This window comes from Heloderma suspectum, chromosome 5 (assembly GCF_057233095.1).
Source record: "Heloderma suspectum isolate Gila_16-S chromosome 5, 16-S_ref, whole genome shotgun sequence".
Taxonomy (NCBI): Eukaryota; Metazoa; Chordata; class Lepidosauria; order Squamata; family Helodermatidae; genus Heloderma; species Heloderma suspectum.
The window spans coordinates 39,261,066-39,282,705 of NC_139462.1; the positions used below are offsets into that span (position 1 = coordinate 39,261,066).

Here is a 21,640-nt window from a genome sequence, read left to right on the forward strand (position 1 = left end):
AGATTTTTTCTGAAATTCTGTTCCTTGGGCCTGATTTAAATGAGATGCTGTATGTGCACTCAGGTATTATCCGCACAGAAATTATCTATGAAACCCACTGTCACAGTTAAATGAGTTCTTAACCCACATGCTTGTTCTCATGCACACGGCTTTACACACTAATGCACCTAGTGTGGCCATATATCATTGACACACAAGTGTCACATGTATAGAGACTGTTGCATGTGTTTACACATGGAGACCCGGTCTACTAAGTGGCTTACTTTATATGTGGCGAGCATCTCCTTTAAATTAGGCCTTAGCAGCTGGAGACAGAAAGAGTTCAGGTTCTGGATTCTTGACAAGCATAATGCAAGGAGAACTGTTATCCATGGCTTTAAGTCATTTATTACTTTAGACGATTTGGTCTGAACCAAGTTTTGCGATTGATTTCAGTAGGCTTTGAATGAGGCCTTTATTTATCATCCATCTCGATGTCAGTTAGAAATACTGGCCTCATACATACTGTGTTACGTAACATCCTTAAAAAAAACAATGGAGAATTTTCTTGACTTTAGCTACATTAGCCTTCCCCCACCTGGTGCCCTCCAGATATCTTGGGACTACAACTCCCAGCACCCTTGACCATTGGCCATTCTGGCTGGGGTTGATGGGAGTTGAAGTCCATAACACCTGAACACTAGCTTGGGAAAGGCTGAGCTGCATATTCTACATTGGAGTAAATGCAAAAGCTTAAGTATGGCTTCAAATTCAGAAGCAATGAAATTATGTTCAAATAATTCTAAAGCAGATACATGATTGGGGTGCATTCCTAAATAATCCCATTATTCATGAATAACTGACATAGATTTCAGGAGGACTGACTCATGAGCAAGTATGCTCAAGAGTGGAACTTTAAACATTTTTTTCAGATTGCAATCCTTATAGCCACTTGGGAATAAGCGCCATTGAACTCAATGGTTCTTACGTGTGCATAGCATTGCACTGTCAGCCTTGCAAACTGTTTCCCCATTCTACAGAAAAGCGCACTTAGCTAATGCATTGTTTCACTACCCACCATACCATTGATTCTGTAACATAAATACCAGTCACTGTAGGAATTTTTTGAAGCATTTCTTTTTCTTTTAAATTCACAATTCCACATTTAAACAGCCAAGCTCCTGTAAAACATGTGGCCTGCTCTTCATCTGTTGTCAAGAGCAAGGGCCTAAATCCAATTGTTAGGCGTGGTTAAATCCCTTGAAATCAACATGTTTAATATGCATGGCTAAACCTGTTTTGAATTTAGGCTGTTGTCATCATCTTGCTGCTCAGCCTGAGAGTCATGAATGTGTTAGATTGCCTGTACAAATGGACCTTTTCTGTGAGAGAGAAGGGTGGAGGGAACGCCTTAGTGTAATGCATGCTCTAAGAAAAAACAGTTTAGTTAAAAGCCATGAGAACATATAGTACTACTGTTTTGATATAATGTTTAGAATATGGGTTTTTTAAAGGTGTGTGTGTGGGAGGGGACCTTCATCCACATCCACATCATCATCATCAAAGTCATGCTGCATGACTCTTATCCTTTATGGGGCTTAAGTGGTTGAGGTACCACTGGTTTGCAAAGGCTCTTCAATAGGGAAAGAATATATGGAATACTTTGGGACCCCATAACCCAAATTCTCTTATGAATGAGTAATCCCACTGTATTCAATGTGATACTAACAATCAGGGACAGGTCAGGAATATTAAGCATTGTTTCACATATTTTGAGAAGAAAATGAATTATGTTTCTGAAAATACTATACATGTAATAAATGGCACAATCCAGCTAACACTGAGTTCTTTTAAGACCCATTGATTTCCATGGGAAAGTTAGCTTATGCATAAATCTTTAAAGTAATGGGATATGAAAATGCTTTACTTTGGCTGAATTGTGCCTTTCATTATTATTAGTTTTGCAACTCCCTAGCTTCCTTGATATTATTACATCCATAAAGAAGAGGAATTAGGCTGCAATCCTATACCCACTCTTCGGGAATGAATTAAACCCCACTGAACTCAATGGGGCTTACTTCTGAATAGACATGTATAGGATTGCCTTTTAGAATATGCTCATGTGATATTAAGGACAAATTTCAAGTATCTGAAGTGTTACTTGTCACTGCTATTAATGCAAGAGTAAAATGTGTAGAAAAACAGTTTTAAATCACAAGTGCAATCCTATACATGTTTACTCAGAAGTAAGTCCCATCGGGTTTAATGGAACATACTTCTTTTGGTAAAATATATATAGGTCTGCAGCCCTGGTATATCCTCTGATCAATGCAGTTTGTTTCTTTGATTTATAGCAAGAATAAATTATAACACATTTCTTAGCTTCTCTTGTGAAATGCCTTTTCATTTATTTCAGGACAGATTTGTGGGAGAGAGAAAGCTGATCTGAGAGATCAGCCTGCACAGAAGTAGTTAAAGAGAAATGACAGACACAGAAATTAATGGCACAATTCAGAGTTGCTTACTAGTGTTTCCCAATAATTTTCCATTTCTATAATCATTGATTTTTACTTGCTTCAAATAGTGCAGATTGGAAAAAAATATATTTAAGCAGAAGCTGCTTGTTGTTTTTCTTTTAAAGGCTTATTACGGAATATAATCTACTCCCAAAGCTGTAAAATAACATGGTTTACATTTTAATTGATATTTCCATTTATACAGGAGTCCTATAATTTAAGATCATGTAATATGTTCTATTGAATATAACATTTTGCTGTTCTTCTTGTACTGTATAACAATGTCAGAACATCAATAACTTAAATGACACAGATATAAACGTTTTTCCCCAATTTTCACAGTTATGTTTAAGCCCCAGAGAGCTTTTCGACGTCTTTCCCCCCCCTTTTCTTAAAAACATTATTCATGTAATACAGAATGTAGCAGTTTTTCTGCACACAGTGAAACACTAAAAGCCCTTGTTATGTCTAACAGGATATTACATCAGCTCTGTGCCATGAATGACAGACAGCACAGTTGAAGCTAAAATAAAGAGAGAGAAAATAATACTTTGTATTGTACAGTCTCAGATTAAAGCAAGAAAGTTGACAATATTTTGCAGTAGCCAGGAAAAAGAAGTGATTCTGCCTCCCAACTTATTTTTTTGGGACAACTCACATAGGTGTTATGGGTGAAACTTATAGGCATGTATGATTTTCTATGTAGAACAGCAGTTCTTAATAGGTTCCTCTAGTTCTTCTAATTGTTTAAACTACCAAACTGATACAATTGAGAATACTATGTTAACACAGTTATAACATCAAGTTTACATACTTGTTTCTTTGAAGTACTAGGAACGCTTACACATTTTATTTGGCTTTGTAAGGACTGAAATCTTACAGATAATACACTCTACTTTTCCTTGTAGAAAATATGGCTCTTTTCAGCTAATTCTCTGAGGTTCAGAGTGAAGTATTTTGTCCTTATATCTGCAGCTGACCGAAGAACCAGATGTCTTTTTTTAAGCAATTGAGGATGCTACAGTATATTTTCCTACAGATTCTGCTTTTAAAGTAAGGATGGTTCTCTCTGGACATTAGTGTTAATTTGTTGCAGCACAATGACTCCATTCAGGCTTTCCCCCTTTTAAAACGTCTGGTTGGATGATGCCAAACATGTCTTCTATTGTAGTATCTCCCAGTGACCAGAAGAGGGCACTTATAAACATCTTTGCATTGCTTGAGAAGCAAATGCAGAAGCACAGTGTGTGTTACCTAAAGTCACATATAGTCCTGTAGAATGCTATTAAGGTTGCAAATATCTATTCTTTGAAATTCATAAAAATATAAAATATGTTCCATACCACACAGGCTTTTGTTTCTTTTCCTGAAGTTTCTATCCCACACTAACGACATTCCTCTCTAAAGATATTTAGATTTTTGTTTGCCTTTGCACCTTCCATTCAAATTGCACTTAAATGCTATCGTTTCAGGGCTGTGCCATGCTTAGGGCAGCAACGGGTTCCTTCTGTCTATGATGGCTCCTTAATCATGGTGACCTGGATTCATTTGCTAGGAGCAGAACCGGATGCTTTGCGTGCATCACTGCAAGCCATCTCCATTTGGGTTGTATGGCAGGATAAAAATAAATAAATAAATCACAAGTTGTCTTGGGGAGCAATCTTATGCATGTTTAGACAACAATAAGCCCTACAACTCCCAGCATCCCCCAGGCAGCCATGCATAGGACTCTGCTCTTAGAGATGTTGACTTGTTGGTTGGTCATGAGCTGGGAACTTCCATGGGCATAGACAGAAGGAAAAAGGGAAGCCACCACAAGCACAACACACTTGCACACCACCTCTCATTCCAAAGACCAGTCCTACCATAACATTTTGCTTTCACAAGATGGCATTTGGAATGGTTCCCATGGGCATATGCACAGGAAAATGTTTTATCAGAACCCATTTAGCTTCTCAAAGAGATAGCATTAACTAGGTCTACCAAGCTCATAGAAAAGGTTTTGGACAAGCGATGCGGATGATATATTCCAACTCAACAAACCCACGGCAATAATACTTATAGACATACTGTGCATTTGAAACAGTATGCTAGACCGGCCTTGAGAAAAACAGTGATCCTTAAACTCTGTCACCAGCACAGCACCAGTAGAGCACTTTTGAGAACTGGTCCACTCTATTACAATGTCTGTTTTGTAAAAAACAAAACAAAACCACACACCCAAAAAACAAAAATAAAACCCATCTGATCTCCTTTATTATTAGACCCAAGCAAACGTTACTAAGACTGTTCTCCTACATGCCTTGCTTTTGTTCAGAAAATGCACTTGAACAAATTCTCTCGGATATATGCATCTCAACAGTACTTAATTTGTATTTCAAGATCTCATTGCAGATCTTTAGCTCGCATACCAGATCTTCTCACAGCATAGTACAAAGTAAAAAACAAAATCAACCAAGTACTCTCCATTTATATTACTTCAGTGGAGTTTAGAATGGCTGGCTCTAACAGACACTCAAGATTAACCTTTCATTTTCACATCTGGGCTTTTAGGGTACAACTCTTTCAAGGAGAAAGATCTTCACGTAAAAAAAAATATACTGATATTATTTGGAGGGGCCATCACTCAGTGGGAGAGCAGCTGCTTTACATGTGGAAGGTGCCAGTTTAATCCCTGGAATCTCCAGTTTAAGAAAGCATCTGAGGTTGCAAGGCATTTGCCTGAGACCTTGGACAGTGGCTGCCAGTCAGACCTGACTATATGGGGACAGATGGGCCAGTGCTCTGACAGTACAAGGCAGCTTCAAATGCTCAGCTAACACAGTCTGCGTGTTTCCTCTGCTTAAATGTTGTTCAAGTTCTGCATTTTAAAAGAAAAAGTTAGAAAGGATATATAAATAATTAGGTTTGTGGGGTTTTGTTTTTGTTTTAATAAAAGTCATCTATGCTCAGGGAAACCATGTTTTTTAATATTTTATTTTGCAAAATCGTTATCTTCTTTTGCTCTGCTTTCCTTTTTTAAAAATTTTGCATTTGTTTTAAGAGCAGATAGGTGCAAGAAGGTAGATGCTTTGCAGCAGCCTTTTGAGATGCCAGATCATTCAGTGAGTCCTCACCATTATGACAGGATCATAAACTTACTGGTTTGAACAAACTTAGCTGTTCCTTAGCTGCTGAGTTTTAGTCGCACCATAGATAAATGTTTCCTTGTGCCATTTCTTTTCTTTGTATTTGTTGTTTTGTGGATGACCTGAGCGGTGGCTTCTGTCTTCCTTCTAGCTTTACTCGGCCTTCCTTGCTTTTCTGGTTTTGCCAATGTAGGCCTCAAAGAAGAAATGGCAAAAGAGCACAAAGTAACTGAGGTACATGAGAGAACACCAAACAATGTTTGAAACGTGCGAGTGGCACTGGCCTTGTTGCATCCAGGCGAAGACCAGGTAGTTGATTATACAGCCCATGAACATCTGTGTGATCTGTGACAAAGTGATAAACATGGCAAACTTGCGTGACACTCTGAAGCCAGCAGCTCGCAAGGCGTAGTAAGTGTACATGACCGCATGCACTCCATAGTTCATGGTCATAAACCAGCCGCCACCAGCCACCATGTCCTTGTAAGAGTACCAAGAATAAAGCAGTACAGTAATGTGGTGGTACCAGTGGAGGAAGATAAGCTTCTGTTTCCGAAGAATAATAAATATTGTATCTCCTGGGGGGGGGGAATGAAAAGAAATATATTAGAATTGAAACAAATTTAAGAATTAGATGACATAGGGCAGTATCCAATCTGTCCGTGCACCAGCAGGACCTACTGTTGGAGCAATGGGAAACTAGAGCTTTCTAAAGCCATCAGAAATGAGCTGAAAAGCTTGTTTCCAGAATGGAACAGGTCAGTGGAGGTCACATAAGGGAGCTCCATTGATGTGTCCCATTCCAGAAATGAGCATTTTGGCTTGTTTTCTGGGTTGCTCTAGGAATTACTAGCTTCCTGTTGCACCAGTGGTAGGTCCCACCAGTGCGACCTAATCAGTAGAGGTGCAGGTGCAGTGCTGGATACTGCCCATATACTACACAATTTTATGATTTGGGAACCTTTTTGGGTCAGTGGGCAAGTTTGGAATTTTGAACGAGTGTCTTGGGCACTCTCAAAAATGGCTCCCCTGAAGGTGGGGTGTTGCCCATTCATGAAATGGTTGCCATAGTGGGCATAGCTGATTACAAAACATTCATTTCCTAGGAGGCAAACTGGTGATATTAACGAAAAAGTTACTTGCCCAAGAACCTAATTACAAAGAAGAGGTAGGGTTTGACCTCCAAAACACAAAATCACTTTTTTGAACCCAAATAAAGATCACACTGGAGGGCACCACTTCACTTTGCAGCATACCAGCTTCCAAGTTTTTTTAAAAAATTGTTTTTTACAATGTAAGAAAGTAAATAGAAATCAGGGGGGGCAGGGAGCCTGGTGGGCACCAAGAGAGGTGTCTGCAAGCACACTTGTGCCCATTGGTGCCATGTTGGAGACCCCAGTAATATATTATACTGGGGCTGGGCAACCTTGTGTTGTCCAAATCTTTTGGACTACGAATCCCAGAATCTCTGACCACTGACCATGCTGGCTGGGGCTGATGGGAATTGTAGGCCAAAATATTTGGAGGGCAACAAGTTGCTTACCCCTGTGTTATACTGTCAAAACCCATCAATTGTTAGGTCATTTCTGTTCAATGTAATGTGAAGATAAGGATTAATTTTGGAAGGAGATTAAGAATACAATGTCTCCTTAGAATTTGTTTTCAGTCTATGTGAAATGAAGAAAACATAGACATTCTATGGAAAATAGGGTTACATTACAGTGAGGGTTCATAGCTCAGTTGGTGGAGCACATGCTTTGCTTGTAGAAGGTCCCTGGTTTAAGTCCTGTCATCTCCATGCAGGGATGAAAACATTCTTATCTAAAACCCTGGCAAGCTGCTTTCAGTCAGTGTCAAAAATATTGGACTAGATGGACCCATGGGCTGACTTGATATAAGGTAGCTTCCTGTGTTCCTACTAGCTACTACTAAGGAGTGGGGGTGGGGACTTTCCATTGAAGACATTTTTGTAATAAACTATTATATCCCTAAGCATAGATAATGGCTATTCATGTAGTGTCAGCATAAGAAAAACGGTGGTTAAATATAGATGAAGAAAATGCATATTGATCCAAAGACTAATTATATTATGGTCGCTGGGGTCATTAAATTTAGTCATGTCAATATGTTTCAATATAGATTAACCTTTCCTTCAGTTCCTGAGCAGGATAATCCTAGGAGCACTCCAAGGTTGGAGTGCTTCAGCATTTCAGAAGCAGCTGTGTTTGCCACTCCTTTCCTCTGAATTTTACCCCCAAACCACTATTTCCCTCCCACTGCATGCAGTGGGAGGAAAACATTTAGACCAGCTCTTGGGCTGGTCTAAATTTCTCCCCATGCTGATAGTGCGGTGGAGGGCTAAGAGGGCTTTGGATACTGCATATCCAGAGCCTCTCCTGTTCTGCCCATGCCATGCCCCTGATCTGCCCATTTTCTTCTTGCTCCAACATCCATCATCAGAGAGAGAAGGGCTGCAGAAAGATCCAACAGAGTAGGGAATTTGGATCCAAGATCAGATCTCATCCTCTGAGGTCAGAGCTCTGAAGACAGGGAGAGGAAAATCTGGTTCCTCTTATGGCCCCTGGAACAACATCCCAGGATTGCAGCCTTAGGGATACAAATACTTGTACAAATAGAATCAAATGCATGAACCTTACCTGTAATTCTACAAATTGCTATCTGAACAACTTACCCCTTTGGAAAGAGTGTAAAACAGAAAACCCCTTCACATCTTAGTTTTGAACACTTTACTTAGAGGTTAGTCCCCCTGATTTCAGTGGAAGTTTAGACCTACGGCAAAGATGGTACAGCACTCTTATAAGACTGAACCATCTCCGCTTTCACACCGGGAAGGGCTTATTTGAACCTAAACACACCACTTTCTGAGAGAAAGATTTAACATTCACAAGCTGCCCTCCAACTCTTATGATTCCATTGTTCTTTCTAAGGTAATAAGCTGTGATGTAAACAATTGTCAAGAATGGGATAGTAGAAGCAGGAGCCATGAGGGCCTCTTGGGTAGTCACGTACAAAGTAGCCACCTGGAGGTTGATTGCTTTTTGGCTGTTTCTCAGCCCTGCAGCTCAAGGCCATGCTCTGCTCCGGTTAAGTGGGAAAATTATAACAGCCATGCCTGGTGGGAAGATTCATCCTCCTTGGGGGGTGGAGTAGGGTGTCCTGGGACTGGGCTTGGATTGGGTGTTTCAAATCTGCCCTGGGTTGCTAGGGCTGGGCAATAAAAAGAGGGCTAAAGAGGGGGCGGGCATCTCTTCTTGGCCCTGATGGTACTAGGGTGTGCTGCTGGTCATTGGCTATCCTGAGAGGCCCATACTTTGGTATGTATAGGATAGACTAGCTAGCTTTATTGTTTTGCTCTTGGGAGTGTGTGCCTTGGTGTTTGGCGTTTCTGGTTTTGCTTTGAGCATTGTACCTTGCTTGTAATTTCCTGTACAACCTACCACCTCTCCCCATTCCTTCCTCTTTGTTCCTTTCCCCTAATAAACTTTTACCCAACTTCCAGTTGGTGTGGTGTGTCCTGTATAACTTCAGTGCTAAATACAGTACCTATTGGCCTGGGAAGGGAGCTACTGGGTCAACTTTGGGGGAACCTGTGGCCAAGTTGGGCCTGGCCTACCTTGCAGGCCAGGATGAGGTTGTTGGGATGAGTCCAACAATCCTTCACAACAATCATTTTCACATGAAGAATCTTTCAAAGGAACTACCCCCTATGTGAATACTGAGGTGGTACAGGTCAGTGATGGGCTGTTCTGTCTGAGACAGGAAATGCTTGAACTTCCAAATCATAGCTATGATGCAGAAATCTGGGTGGTAATATTTTCACTAGAGTAGTTCTCTGCCAAACCAAAAACTACATTTTAAATACAATGGAATTTGACACACAGTTTTGTCTGTTTGGTAGGCTGTTGAAAATGTAAACACATTGCAAATGAATCAGGGCCAGAATGAGCCAGAAAGATGCTTAGGTTCAAGAGGAAGGCTTGTGTGGCCACAGGGGGATTTGACTTTTTCTATGCCCATGCCATATCACAAAAGGGCTTTTGAGGGACAAAAGACCCAGGCCTATTCCTGAGGTACAGAATATATTTTTCTGTATGCACATCCTTCAAAACTCAAATAAAAAGCAGCAGGAAGGGATCAGATGCAAGCTGTGTCTTCATGATTAACACCCCAATCCCAAACATGTTTATGTGTAAGCAGTTCTGGTGAGGATCACTTCCAAGTAGGTATGCTTAGGACTGTAGCCTACATCAGCAGTAAAGCCACCTGCTTCATTAGCAGCAGAAATGCTAAGTCACATTTCCGTAAGCAATTGCAAACTAATTTAGCTAAATCTCAGTAGGTTTTTCACATATTTCAAACAGTAGGAAGTCAGAGACTCTGGACATATAAAGGCTAGAGATATATTCTTTCCTCCTGGCTTGTGCTCAACATCAGCAGTTCACGGAAACAACGTCTTCTAAATATTAATAATTATTTTGTACAATTGGCAGCTTGGTGAGATTTGTTCAGAAATGATTCCTGGAAATTCTGCCAAATCACTGTTACCTACATCCAATTAGAACCACCCTAATGAGCCTCAGGATAAGCAAACAGATATGTGCAAATTACCACCGGAACTGATGGGGTGCTGCTTACAAGCTTTCTGAAGTTGTTGGGAAAGAAACTGTTTTTAGGCAAAACATAAAATAGGTGTTGAAGAAAGACTGAGCTTGGCCTGCTGAATCTTTGGTACTTCTATGAAGAAACTGTATACCTTCTTTACAGCCCCATACCATGTGCGTGCGTGCGTGCATATATACATACATACGGACAAGGATAAGAATAAAAAATACTGGTAGAATCTTGAGTTACTATGTTTGTTTTCATTTCTGAGGGATGAGAAAAGGGCTATGAGAATTCTCTTCTGCTTAGACGGAAACATGCATCAGTTAGGGCAGCTTTTTAATTAGTCATTTGCATGGGGCAAATAACCATTATTTCTGGGTGAGTACCTTTTAGACTATAACTCAAACAATCCCATGAGACAGGCATGTGAGTGGGTGGGTAATTTTTAAATAGCATTGAATTAGGTTAACATTTTTTACACGACATGTCATGGAAAAGATGAGCACTAAAAGTGCCATTAAACTTTTGCTAATTAGAACCTATGCAGGTGTACTCCACTAGTTCCAATTAAAACTTATAAGGAATTACTTCTGAGTAAACAAGCGTAGGATCAGGCTGTTAGGTTCCTTCCCTCCTAACTAAAGGGGACTCAGGCTCGCAGTTTGGATGTACTTCTGGACTCGGCCTTGAACCTGGATGCCCAGGTTTCAGTAGCTGCCAGGAGTGCATTTTCCACAGCTGAGGTTAGTGCGCCAACTGCGCTGGTTCCTAGAGATGTCTGATCTGGCCGTGGTCACACATGCCTTAGTTACATCCCATTTGGACTAGAACATAAGAAGAGCCATGCTGGATCAGACCAAGGGTCCGTCTAGTCCAGCATTCTGTTCACACAGTGGCCAACCAGCTCTTGATCAGGAACCCACAAGCAGGGCATGAGCACAACAGCACCCTCCCACCCATGTTTCCCAGCAACTGGTATACATAGGCTCACTGCCTCTGGTATTGGAGGTAGCACATAGCCATCAAAACTACTAGCCATTGATAGCCTTCTCCTCCGGGAATTTGTCCAACCCCCTTTTAAAGCCACCCAAATTGGTGGCCATCACTACATCCTATGGTAGAGAATTCCATAGTTTAACTATGTGCTGTGTGAAAAATCCTTCCTTTTATCTGTCCTGAATCTCCAATCAATCAGCTACTACAACTATACTATAACTATACTATAGGCTACTATAACTCACTCTACATTTGATTGCCTTTGAAAAGTGTTCAGAAACTTCAGTTAGTCCAGAAGTGTTCACTGGGGCTGGTTATTGGCACCATGAGACTCCCTTGTTAAAACAGCTTCACTGGCTACCCATCTGTTTCTGGGCAGACTTCAAAGTGCTGGTTATGACCTATAAAACCCTATATGGCTTGGGACCAGGCTACCTGAAAGACCACCTTCTCCCATACGAGCCTGCCTGGGTCCTAAGATCTTCAGGAGAGGCCCTTCTTCCAAGGCTGCCACTTTCAGAGGCACAGCTCCCATTATGGTGGGATGGTGATCCCATTTTGGGTTTTAGTCAGAACCAGCCATAACTCTAAAGGAGCTATCCAAGCTGCTGCACCCTATCACCCAAATGGATTCAGAACCTTGGATAGCTCCTTTAGAGTTCTGGCTGGTTTTGACTGAAACCCAGAATGCAATCATATCCCCACCAAACTCAGAGCCACCAGCCTCCACTGCATCTGTTATATATTTCTGAAAACTGTAGGCTATTACGGTGGGATTTACTATAATAAAAAAGTATCACTGATTTGGGGTGTCCTGTGTCAGAATGCCAGAGTGTGTGCTTGAAAGATCAGCCCCATAGGCCGTCATCTTGTGTGTCAACATTTTACAATTTTGCTCAATGGAGACAAATCCTTCGAGACCACAAATATGTGAGGGATGGGGATGGTTGGTGGATTAATGTATTGACTGACTGCAGAATTTAAAAAGCATTTTTTGATCACTCAGGAGAAATCCTTTCACAGCCTTGGTCTTTAGCTGCAAATGTATTCCATGAAGTGAAAAAGAGAGAAGGCACTCACCTAGTTCTGGTGCTTTGCTTAGCACAAATGCATAGGCCCAGAATTTGCTGACAGGTCCATTGTAAAAACTCTGGTCACAAACTGACTGCTTCAGTCCTTTGGTCATCAAAATGTACACCATATAAGCACCCGTTCGAACAGCACCAAATATACTTTATGAGCATAAAGGGGGGAAAAAAGTAACAGTCAGTTATCATCTTAATAATAAAGACAACATGCACAGACGCCAGGGATGTGGCTATTAGCAGAGATAGTCAGGATGTTTGCTCTATTCCTCAGCTATTTTAAATTTTGTACTCTAGGAAGTGAAAAGGAAATGGACCTTTCAGTGCTATCTATACGTTCCCTGAAGCATCTGGTCTAATCAATAACTGAGAAAGGATGCTAGGACAAATGAAACATAGGCCTCATGAACTGAAGTTATTTTTGTAGAAGTTGTATATAAAGCTAGGTTCTGTGAGAACTGCACATCTTTTCAGGGCAGATGTTGGTGTCACTGACTTTTAAGTAAATTCACAGAAAAGCCGAGGTCGTCAAGAGACCTTACACTATCAAAAGGTACATTTGGGCTGTTTACTTTAAAAGAATGGCTTAATTTCAGCTACTTGTATTTGGTACATTTTAATTCTGCCCCCTGCCCCCCACCGCAAACTAAGAGAAATGTCAGGAGGAGATAAAAATATTTCCTCCTATTTTTTTTAAAGCTGCCTGCTGAAGTTCAGTACCAATGTAGACATTGTGGTGATTGTGGTAAAGTATGTGCAAGCAACACTATGGTGAGTGGAAAATTAATATTTGGAGAAGGGGCCATCTGTTCCCCAGGGCAGAGTGGGGACTTTGTTGCTGTCAACATGGCTAGTAGAATAACTGGCCTCCATTGTGTTTATCCTAAAATGAGCACCATGTAAAATAATGGGTTGGGTTTTTTTGTAAGAAGCAGTGTCTGCTGTTGGCAGAAGCCAGGGAACACATCTGAATCACTATTACAGCAGCGTGGTGGGGAGAATGTTGAAACTGGACCTGAGAAAGATGGTTTCAAATCCTTGCTCACCCATGAAGCTCTCTGGATAGCCTTGGGTAAGTCACTGTCTTTCCACCTTACCTACTTCATACGGTAATTGTGAGGGGGAAAATTGGATGACCCGATCTATCTGCTTTGCAGGAAAGGTGGGATATAAATGAATAAATAAAGCAAACTGTGAATGAGACTGAATCCTTTAAAATAACACCACATTGAAAACTGCACTCCTATACACACTTGGGAATAGGTTCCATTGAACTCCATGGATAGACATGCATAGGATTGCACTGTACAACGGTTTTCAGTAAGACACATAGTTTAAAATAAGACAATACCATGTGAAACTAAGACATTCTGCTATATGAAGAGGTGCAAAAACCCAGGAGATACAGGCACCTTTAAAAAATGGACCTAAAAAAAAGTGATGGACAGTTGGGTTGCTGAAAAGGGTATGCAGTTTCTTTTGCTGAGAGAGGGACAGGGGGAGTGCGACCCTGTTGATTCTCTTGTAACTCTTGGTGGCTTTTGATACCATCAACCATTGTATCCTTCTGGATAGTCTGTCTGGGTTGGAGGTACTGCACTGCAGTGGTTCTGCTCCTACTTGGATGGCCAATTCCAAAAAGCGCTGCTGGGGGAATAATTGCTCTATGCCTCAGCAACTGTGCTGTGGGGTTCCACAGGACTCTGTTCTATCTCCCATGCTGTTTAACATCTACATGAAATCACTGAAGGAGGTTAAGCAGAGATGTAGGCTGAGGTATCATCAAAATGCAGTTGACATTCAACTCTCTCCTTTTTATCAAACCCAGGTGAGGCAGTGCCAGCTCTGAGTCAGCACCTGGGCACGGTAATGGACTGGATGAGGGGCAATAAACTGAGACTCAGTCCAGACAAGATGGAGGTACTCTTACTGGGCACCTCTGCCCAGCTAAGTGATGTTCAATCTGTTCTGGAGGGGGTTGCACTCACCCTAAAGAATCATGTTCATAGTTTGGGGGACCCAGGATTGTCACTAGAAGCACAGGTGGACTCAATGGCACGGAACATGTTTTATCAGCTTAGGCTGATATACCAGCTATGTCCTTATCTGGACAGACAGCATCTAGCTATAGTTACCCTTGCTCCGGTAACCTCTCATCTGGATTACTGCAATGTGTTATGTGGGGCTGCCTTTGAAAATGGTCTGGAAACATCAGCTGGCCCAAAATAGGGCAGTGAGATACTGGACGTCATATATACTGATACTGGAGGTAGTATATAGTCAACATGACTAGTAGCCATTGATGGCTGTATCCTCCATGAATATCTCCTTTCTTTCTCAGTCAGCTTTTCCCATCCCACAGCACTTTTAGGGTAGCTTGGCTTACAGGGCTCCACTCATGGGTGGAGGTGGGCTTGGATGCCTCCATCTTGGGGGTAAAGAGATTAACACAACCAAGACCTAAGTCCCAATGAGTGCAATGAGGCTTACTCCCAGGTAAGTGTGTATAGGATTGCAGGCCAAAACACTTTGAATGACAAATAAATGAATAAGTCTGCAATGCACCATAATGCAAATCCTACCCATGGCTATTCTGACACACCTTAATACTGGCCGCTGAAATTATCTGAGATCTCCTAATTGCCTTACAGGATCATAATTTTCCAAGTTTCCTTCTGGGGAATTATACTGTTGCCTAGTGCTAATGACCAAGTTGCATGCATGATTCAGAGTTCTGTCAAAAGATCTTAACATCTTTACACCATCAGGTGTAACTGAAAGATGCACTTAGATTGCCATCAGCTGCTACCCCCCCCCCCCAAAAAAAAAGAAAAGAAAAAGAAAATTAACCACTTGGAATATTCTTGCAGGACTGAATATTTGCTTTAAAAATCAGACTGTGTAAAGATGATCAGATAATCGGGCTCCCGTTTTTATGAACTATTTAGAATGTTTCTAAAATAATTTATTATTATTATCTCTCTATTTATTAATTTGCTAGATTTAATTGCTAGGTACTGGTTCAGTGTTTAATGTTGACTAACCCTTTACCTACCAAGGTTGACAGGTGCTTGCCTAAGGCTACCTAGTATATTCATGATCAAAGTAGTCTTCAGCTGGAGATTTCCCATCTCACTTACTTATCAAAGGAGAACATCCCTTGATATCTAGACTTGCTGCAACTGCATGTGCTATGAAATAGAGGTGGTCCTATGAGGAAGCAAGATGAGGCAGCAGCCATTTAGGATGACAGAGACACAGATCTGAACCATGGGGCACAACAGACTGGGAGGTCCTCCCAAACTGCTCATATAACAGAGGTGGGCAACCAATGTCCTCTAGATGTTTTGGACTACAATTCCCCAAATCCCTGACCATTGGCCATGCTGGTTGGGGTTTCTGGCAGTTGTAGTTCAAAACATCTCAAGGACACTAGGTTGCCTACCCCAGCAATGTAATGTTTGAACAGAGCTGTAGCTCAGTGGTAGAGCACATGCTTTGCATTCTGAAGGTCCCAGGTCGCCAGCATCTCCACATAGGGCTAGGTAGGAATCCTGTCTGGAACTCTAGAGAGCCACTGCCCATCAGTGTCAACATTACTGAGCCAGACAGAGCAGTGATTTGACTAAGACAGCTTTCTATGTTCCTAACTTCCCACTAGTATATTGTGAAGTTCCCAGGCTCGATTATGGAGTCATTTCCCAATGTTAATCTTTGAGGAAGCCCAGAAAGGGCTCTCTTTTCTTAACCCAATACTTTTTAAACACAATATCTTCTTAATACAATTAGCCAAATGTGAATGACTAATGGCATCCAATACAGATTGGTTCAAAGGGAAAAGTACAGAACAGGTGATTATCATTTCAAAATAGGAATAGGTTTTTATTTTGCAGTCAAGATGGCAACAAGCTTTACATAAAGCCAGTATTCATGTTCTGATCCACTTCAGTGGTTATTTGATACTGTGCCTAGTATAGCCGTGCACAAACCAACAACCTCAGTTGGTGAACCAACTGAAGCTGATAAAAGGCACTCTGTGCCACTGAGGCTACCTGGGCCTCCAGTGACAGTGCTGGATCAAGGAATACCCCCAGACTATGTACCTGATCTTCCAGGCGTGCAACCCCATCCAGAACAGGTTGAACATTGATTTCCAGGTCCTGACAATCATCTACCCGCAGTGGCTCCAGATTCAGCCTCTTAGCCCTCATCCAGCCCATCACTCACTGCATCCACACAACAGTTCATACCTGCACAGCATTATCTGACTCAGTTGATAAGGAGAAATAGAGATGGGCATCAGCAGCGCACTGATGACACTTCACTCCAAACCCTTGAATGACCTCACCCAGCATATAGATGGTTAGGAATATGGGGGTTAAGATGAAATAGGATCCCACAACCTAGTTGCCATGGAGTCAAGCAGAAATTCTCCAATACTACTTTTTGTAACTGACCCTGCAGATATGAGTGGACCCACTATAGCTCCATGACTCCTAACCCCAATCCACAGAGCCATTCTAATAAAATACTTATGATCAATTCTATCACAGAGAGAGACATCAAGAAGAATCAACAGGGTCATACACACCCTGTCTTTCTCCTGACAGAGGTCACCTATGAGGGCAACTAAGGCTGGTTCAGTGCCAAACCCCAGCCTGAAGCCAAATTGAAATGAATTCAGATAATCTGCTTCACCCAAGATCCCCTAGAGTTCACTGCCATCACCTTCTCAAGTACCTTGCCCCAAAATGGGATATGGGTGACTGGGCAATAATTATTATAAACTTCAGGGTTTCATAAGACCACCCCAGATACACAGAAAATAGCTATATATTTTTAAAAGCTAAAGCATATTTTGTTCTATATGGCACATGTCTAAATATATTTTTAAATCATTACATTTTTTTGTTTCAATATTCAAAGAATGCAAGATCTACACAGCCTAATTTAGTATTGTTCAGTAGTTCTATTAATTTAGAAATGCTATAATTTATCAGACAGAGGGGACTGTCCTGACTTTTATGACATGCAAAACAATCTCATATGAGAATACAAACGGTGAATGAAAAATGCAGTCCCTTTTATTTTCCCTGTATTCCTACCTGAACTGTTCATTCATGGAGAATGACAGTGAATCTCAATCACATTTTACAGAACAATCACTTCACATTAGGGTTGTTGTTGTTTTTTGCGTTTGTTAAAAACAATGTGTGGAAGAATGAACACATTAAAGGGAACGGAATTAATCAGCATCACAAATATTTTATGCTGCACTGCATAGCACATTTGGCATTATTGGGCAGTTGTAAAAGAAAGACTGTCTTGCATTTTTCTTCTTCTTAAATTTGTTTTAAATAAACAAGATCCACTATTTCACTGGTTTTCTCCTCAATGGGGAATTGTACCTTTCTTCATATGTTCACAGTTTTGAGGGGAAAAGTTATGTTCAACAGGATAATGTTGCAAAAACATTGCAATACTGCTTCCTGCTGAATTAACAAAAACATGATGTATACAAGTAGAAGTAATCCTTTTCATACATTACACTGAATGCATATGGGGTGGCGGGGTGGGAAACAGCATCATGTGTACTGTCCTGATGTCCATCCAGACCTTCATGTTTTCAGTTGAATGTTACATAGATGCTACACATAGAGGAGGTGTTAGCCCTTTCCTCCCCAGGAGCCCCCCTTCATCCATCCTCCCCACCCAGGCTGCAATTAGGCTTGGAAAAAGCCTCCATTTATACCAACAGGGGCTTTAAAAAAGTCTGATTGTAGCTAGAGAGGGTGTTTTTTTGAGCAGGGATTGCAGGATCAGGGAGGTGAGGGTTAGCATGATCCCCTGTACTGCAGTTAGGCTTGAAAAAAGCCTCCATTGGCTATGGGAGTTTTTTTTTTAAGCCGATAGCAGGAAGGGAGAGGTGATTTTTCAAGGCATTTCTTTGCAGTATTGGCACTCCCCAGCAGCCCCCGCTCCCGAGAAATTCTTCGCATTGAGATTAGGTTTTTTAAAAGATTCCAATGAAGAGTTTTAAAAAGTCTTAATCCAGCATGGGTGAGGAAGCAGAGATACTGTCTTATCACCAATCAGTGAGCTGATTGGTGAGCTGGATGGGGACTTCCTGAGGGCCATATTAGGCCTGTGGGCCAGAGGTTCCCTATCCCTGCTATATACATTTAGCTGACTGATCCAGCTTTGTTGGCAGACACCCAGGTGCTCTGCCTGCTGTTACTATCTAAGGCTGGATGGAGATAGCTTGGCCACAGTTATCCATGCCATGGTAACTTCCAGATGAGATTACTAAAATGTGTTATACATGGTGCTTCCCTTGAATACTTCCCAGAAACCTTAGAATATAGCACATAGACTGCTAACTGGAAGTGGTCTTAGGAGACATATCTTGGCAGCATTGAAACAACTTCACCAGCTGCTGGTCCCTTACTGAGCACAAATCAAAATGCTGATGCTTACCTTTAAAGCAGTGGTTCCCAACCTTAGGTACCAGATGCAGCTGGGCTACAACTACCATCATCCTTAACCACTGGTTGTGCTGCTTAGGGATGATGGGAGTTGCACTCCAATACCATCTGGGGACCCAAGGTTGGGAACTGCTGCTTAAAGCTTTATGCAGGTTGGGGCCTGAAAGATCGTCTCCTGCCACATGTATCTGCCCATGCATTAAGATAATCGTTGGAGACCCTTGGCCAGGTGCCCCTGACTTCTGAGGTGAAGTGGACGATGACTTATCAAAGGGCTTTTTCAGATGTGGTGCCCTGGCTTTGGAGTGTTCTTGCCAGGGAAGTCTCACCCAGGCACATACTCTGATCCTGGGAGTAGACTTTAAAAAAAAATAAATCCTCCTGCTTTAAAATATCAGCTTACTCCCATAGGTTTATCTTGCTCCTGAAATACATTTTTAAAAATTCTTCTTCTGTTTTCATTTTGTAGTTAGATGTTCTTGAAAAAAAATCAATTTATTGTTTTGTCTTTATTGGATTGGGAACTAGCCCTGAAAGCTTTCGCTTTAGAACAATCTAAATAATCTTTCATTGAAAGTTGGTTCTTATTTACTGTTCTTTGGAACAATGGTTTGAATCCAAAGGTTCCCTTCCTTGGATGGAAGGACTCTGTCCACCAGAGGCTCCTTCCATCAGAAGAAGGAAACATTTGGATCAAACCCAATAAGTAATGAAACAGTGAGACCATAAACTTTATTTTCACCCATTTGACAAGATTATATTTTAAGCTTTGTCTTGTTAAATGCATACATTTATGAAACTATCTTTAAAAAAAATCCCTTACCATCCCAAAATTTCTATTTCGCACCAGAGTAATAAAACCATAATCATTCCCCCTCAAACACATTCCCTGTACCATAACACAGCCTTCTCCTACAAACTGGATTATGTCCAGCCAACATGCAATCCAGTGATCCCCACCTTCCCTAACCCACACCATTCTGCAGTCCACAGCATTCTGGAATGATACAGTCCAGTAAGGACTGTAACACATGCCTTTTTTGAAAGCTCACATAGAATCCCACCATAGTACAACTCATTTAAAGATACTATTGTTAGACACATTACTGGAAATACATCCATTTGATTTTAAAAGGAAATGTCTTTGAAATAAATGGGGATAAGACTGCAGTCTTGACAACACATTCCCTTAGGTTTCCGTACTTGTGCTTTATATTAATCAGTGAACAGACATCCTGACTGGTCAATTATATGGGATAGGGAGTGTCAACCTGGAGTAAATGAGGTTCTCATAAATGAGAAAAGCTCAAGCAAGTATATTAGCCTCAGTTTCTTTGACTGGCAGTGGTTTCATGGAATTAAGCAGCTTATTACACTTATGTTAGAATTCTTAACTTTTCTTCCATCTTTCTTCTGTCATTCTAATCTGTTTAAACTATTTTCTGTTTTTGTATAATTTTAGGCTCATTGGGTTGATTAGTTTACCTTACTACTTTTTTTCTTTTCGCATGATTTGCCTAATATGCAGGATATTCTCTCCAGAGCTGCCACCACCTACGGGGAAACTGCTCCTTCACTGGGCAATCCCACTGTGGGGTTTCTTATTTTTAGCAAATGCTTATATTTCAGGGCCTAAGGAACTCTCTGCCACTATAACTCAGAGTTCCACAAGCTGACCCTTTTCTGCTGCCACTAATTATCTTAGAATACTTAAAAACCTCCAGGTAGCGTGATGTAACAGGCTTATGCCCGAGATGGGCACCACCACTAGAGACAAGATGAACTATTAAACAAGTTGGTTAATTAAAGGGATATTTTGTACGTAAGTGAATACTAATATTTACTTTGTGGTTTTCAAAAGAATGTTTGCTCAAGGACTCAAGAGTCACTGTTGCTAATGCAAGACTCTTAATGGCTTCTTTTACCTCAGGCCAAATTCCCTAAATCTCCACCCCAGCCAAATACATTCACAACAGGTCATGTGTTGGGTAGTCTTCCTCTGACACCCAAAGTTCCTCCTGTTTTATTTCTGGCTGCTTGGACATCTGGGTTTTAATGTCTGCTTTTGTAACCTTCCTCTGGCAATATCTTAGGACCGCCTCTTGACATAACGCAGCCACCTGCTCCCTACTCCCGATCTTCACCAGCCACGAATGGTTATCTCACAGAGAAGAAAGAGCTTAATATTCAGGCCTTGGCTATTCGCTTTCTCCTCAGCTTTCTCCTAGGCCTTTTATGTACCAGGTGGCCCAAAAGTAGGTATACAGTTGTTTAGAATGTTGATGGGAGGGGGAGAGAATGTGTGAGTAAAAGATGTGTGGGTGGAGTCAGAATGACAGTTGGGAAGAGTGACTGACAGTTAAATCAGTTACATGTAGAGAGTGAGGGGAGTGAGGCCCTTAAGTAGGTATATGGTTGTTTAGCTTTTTAGTGTTTTTTTTACTGATATTGTGAATGATGGCAGCGAACTTGAGTCAAGAACAAAGAAAGTGGATTCTAAAGCAGTACTGGAAGACTGAAAATGCCGAGCGGGTGTGCACAGCGTGGCAAGAAGCATCTGACACTGCACCTCCACCAACACGTTTGACAATTTATGGTCTTAGAGATAAATTTGAAGCAACAGGTGCCGTGGCTAATGCAACAAAATCTGGCCATCCAAGGACGTCTATGACAGAGAAAAATGAGATGAGAGTCGCTCTGACATTTGTGAACAGTCCGAAAAGGTCCACACGACGTGCGTCTAAGCAGCTATCCATACCTAGAACGTCCTTGCATCGCTTAATGCGTAAATTGAAATTGAAGCCATACCGTCCAAGACTGTTACA

General features: G+C 41.3%; 1 protein-coding gene across 2 annotated transcripts in view; it reads right to left on the bottom strand.

Moving 5' to 3' along the window:
• Positions 1 to 368: 368 nt before the first annotated feature.
• ELOVL6 (ELOVL fatty acid elongase 6) overlaps positions 369 to 21,640 on the bottom strand; it is a 100,913-nt gene continuing 79,641 nt past the window's right edge. For both annotated transcript variants that reach the window (XM_084855861.1, XM_084855862.1), the window contains 2 exons: positions 12,326 to 12,477; positions 369 to 6,201 (listed from right to left, as the gene is read on the bottom strand). In XM_084855861.1, coding sequence (XP_084711987.1) covers positions 5,777 to 6,201; positions 12,326 to 12,477 — 577 coding nt within the window. In that variant the 3' untranslated portion in view covers positions 369 to 5,776. The remainder of the gene's footprint in view (positions 6,202 to 12,325; positions 12,478 to 21,640) is intronic.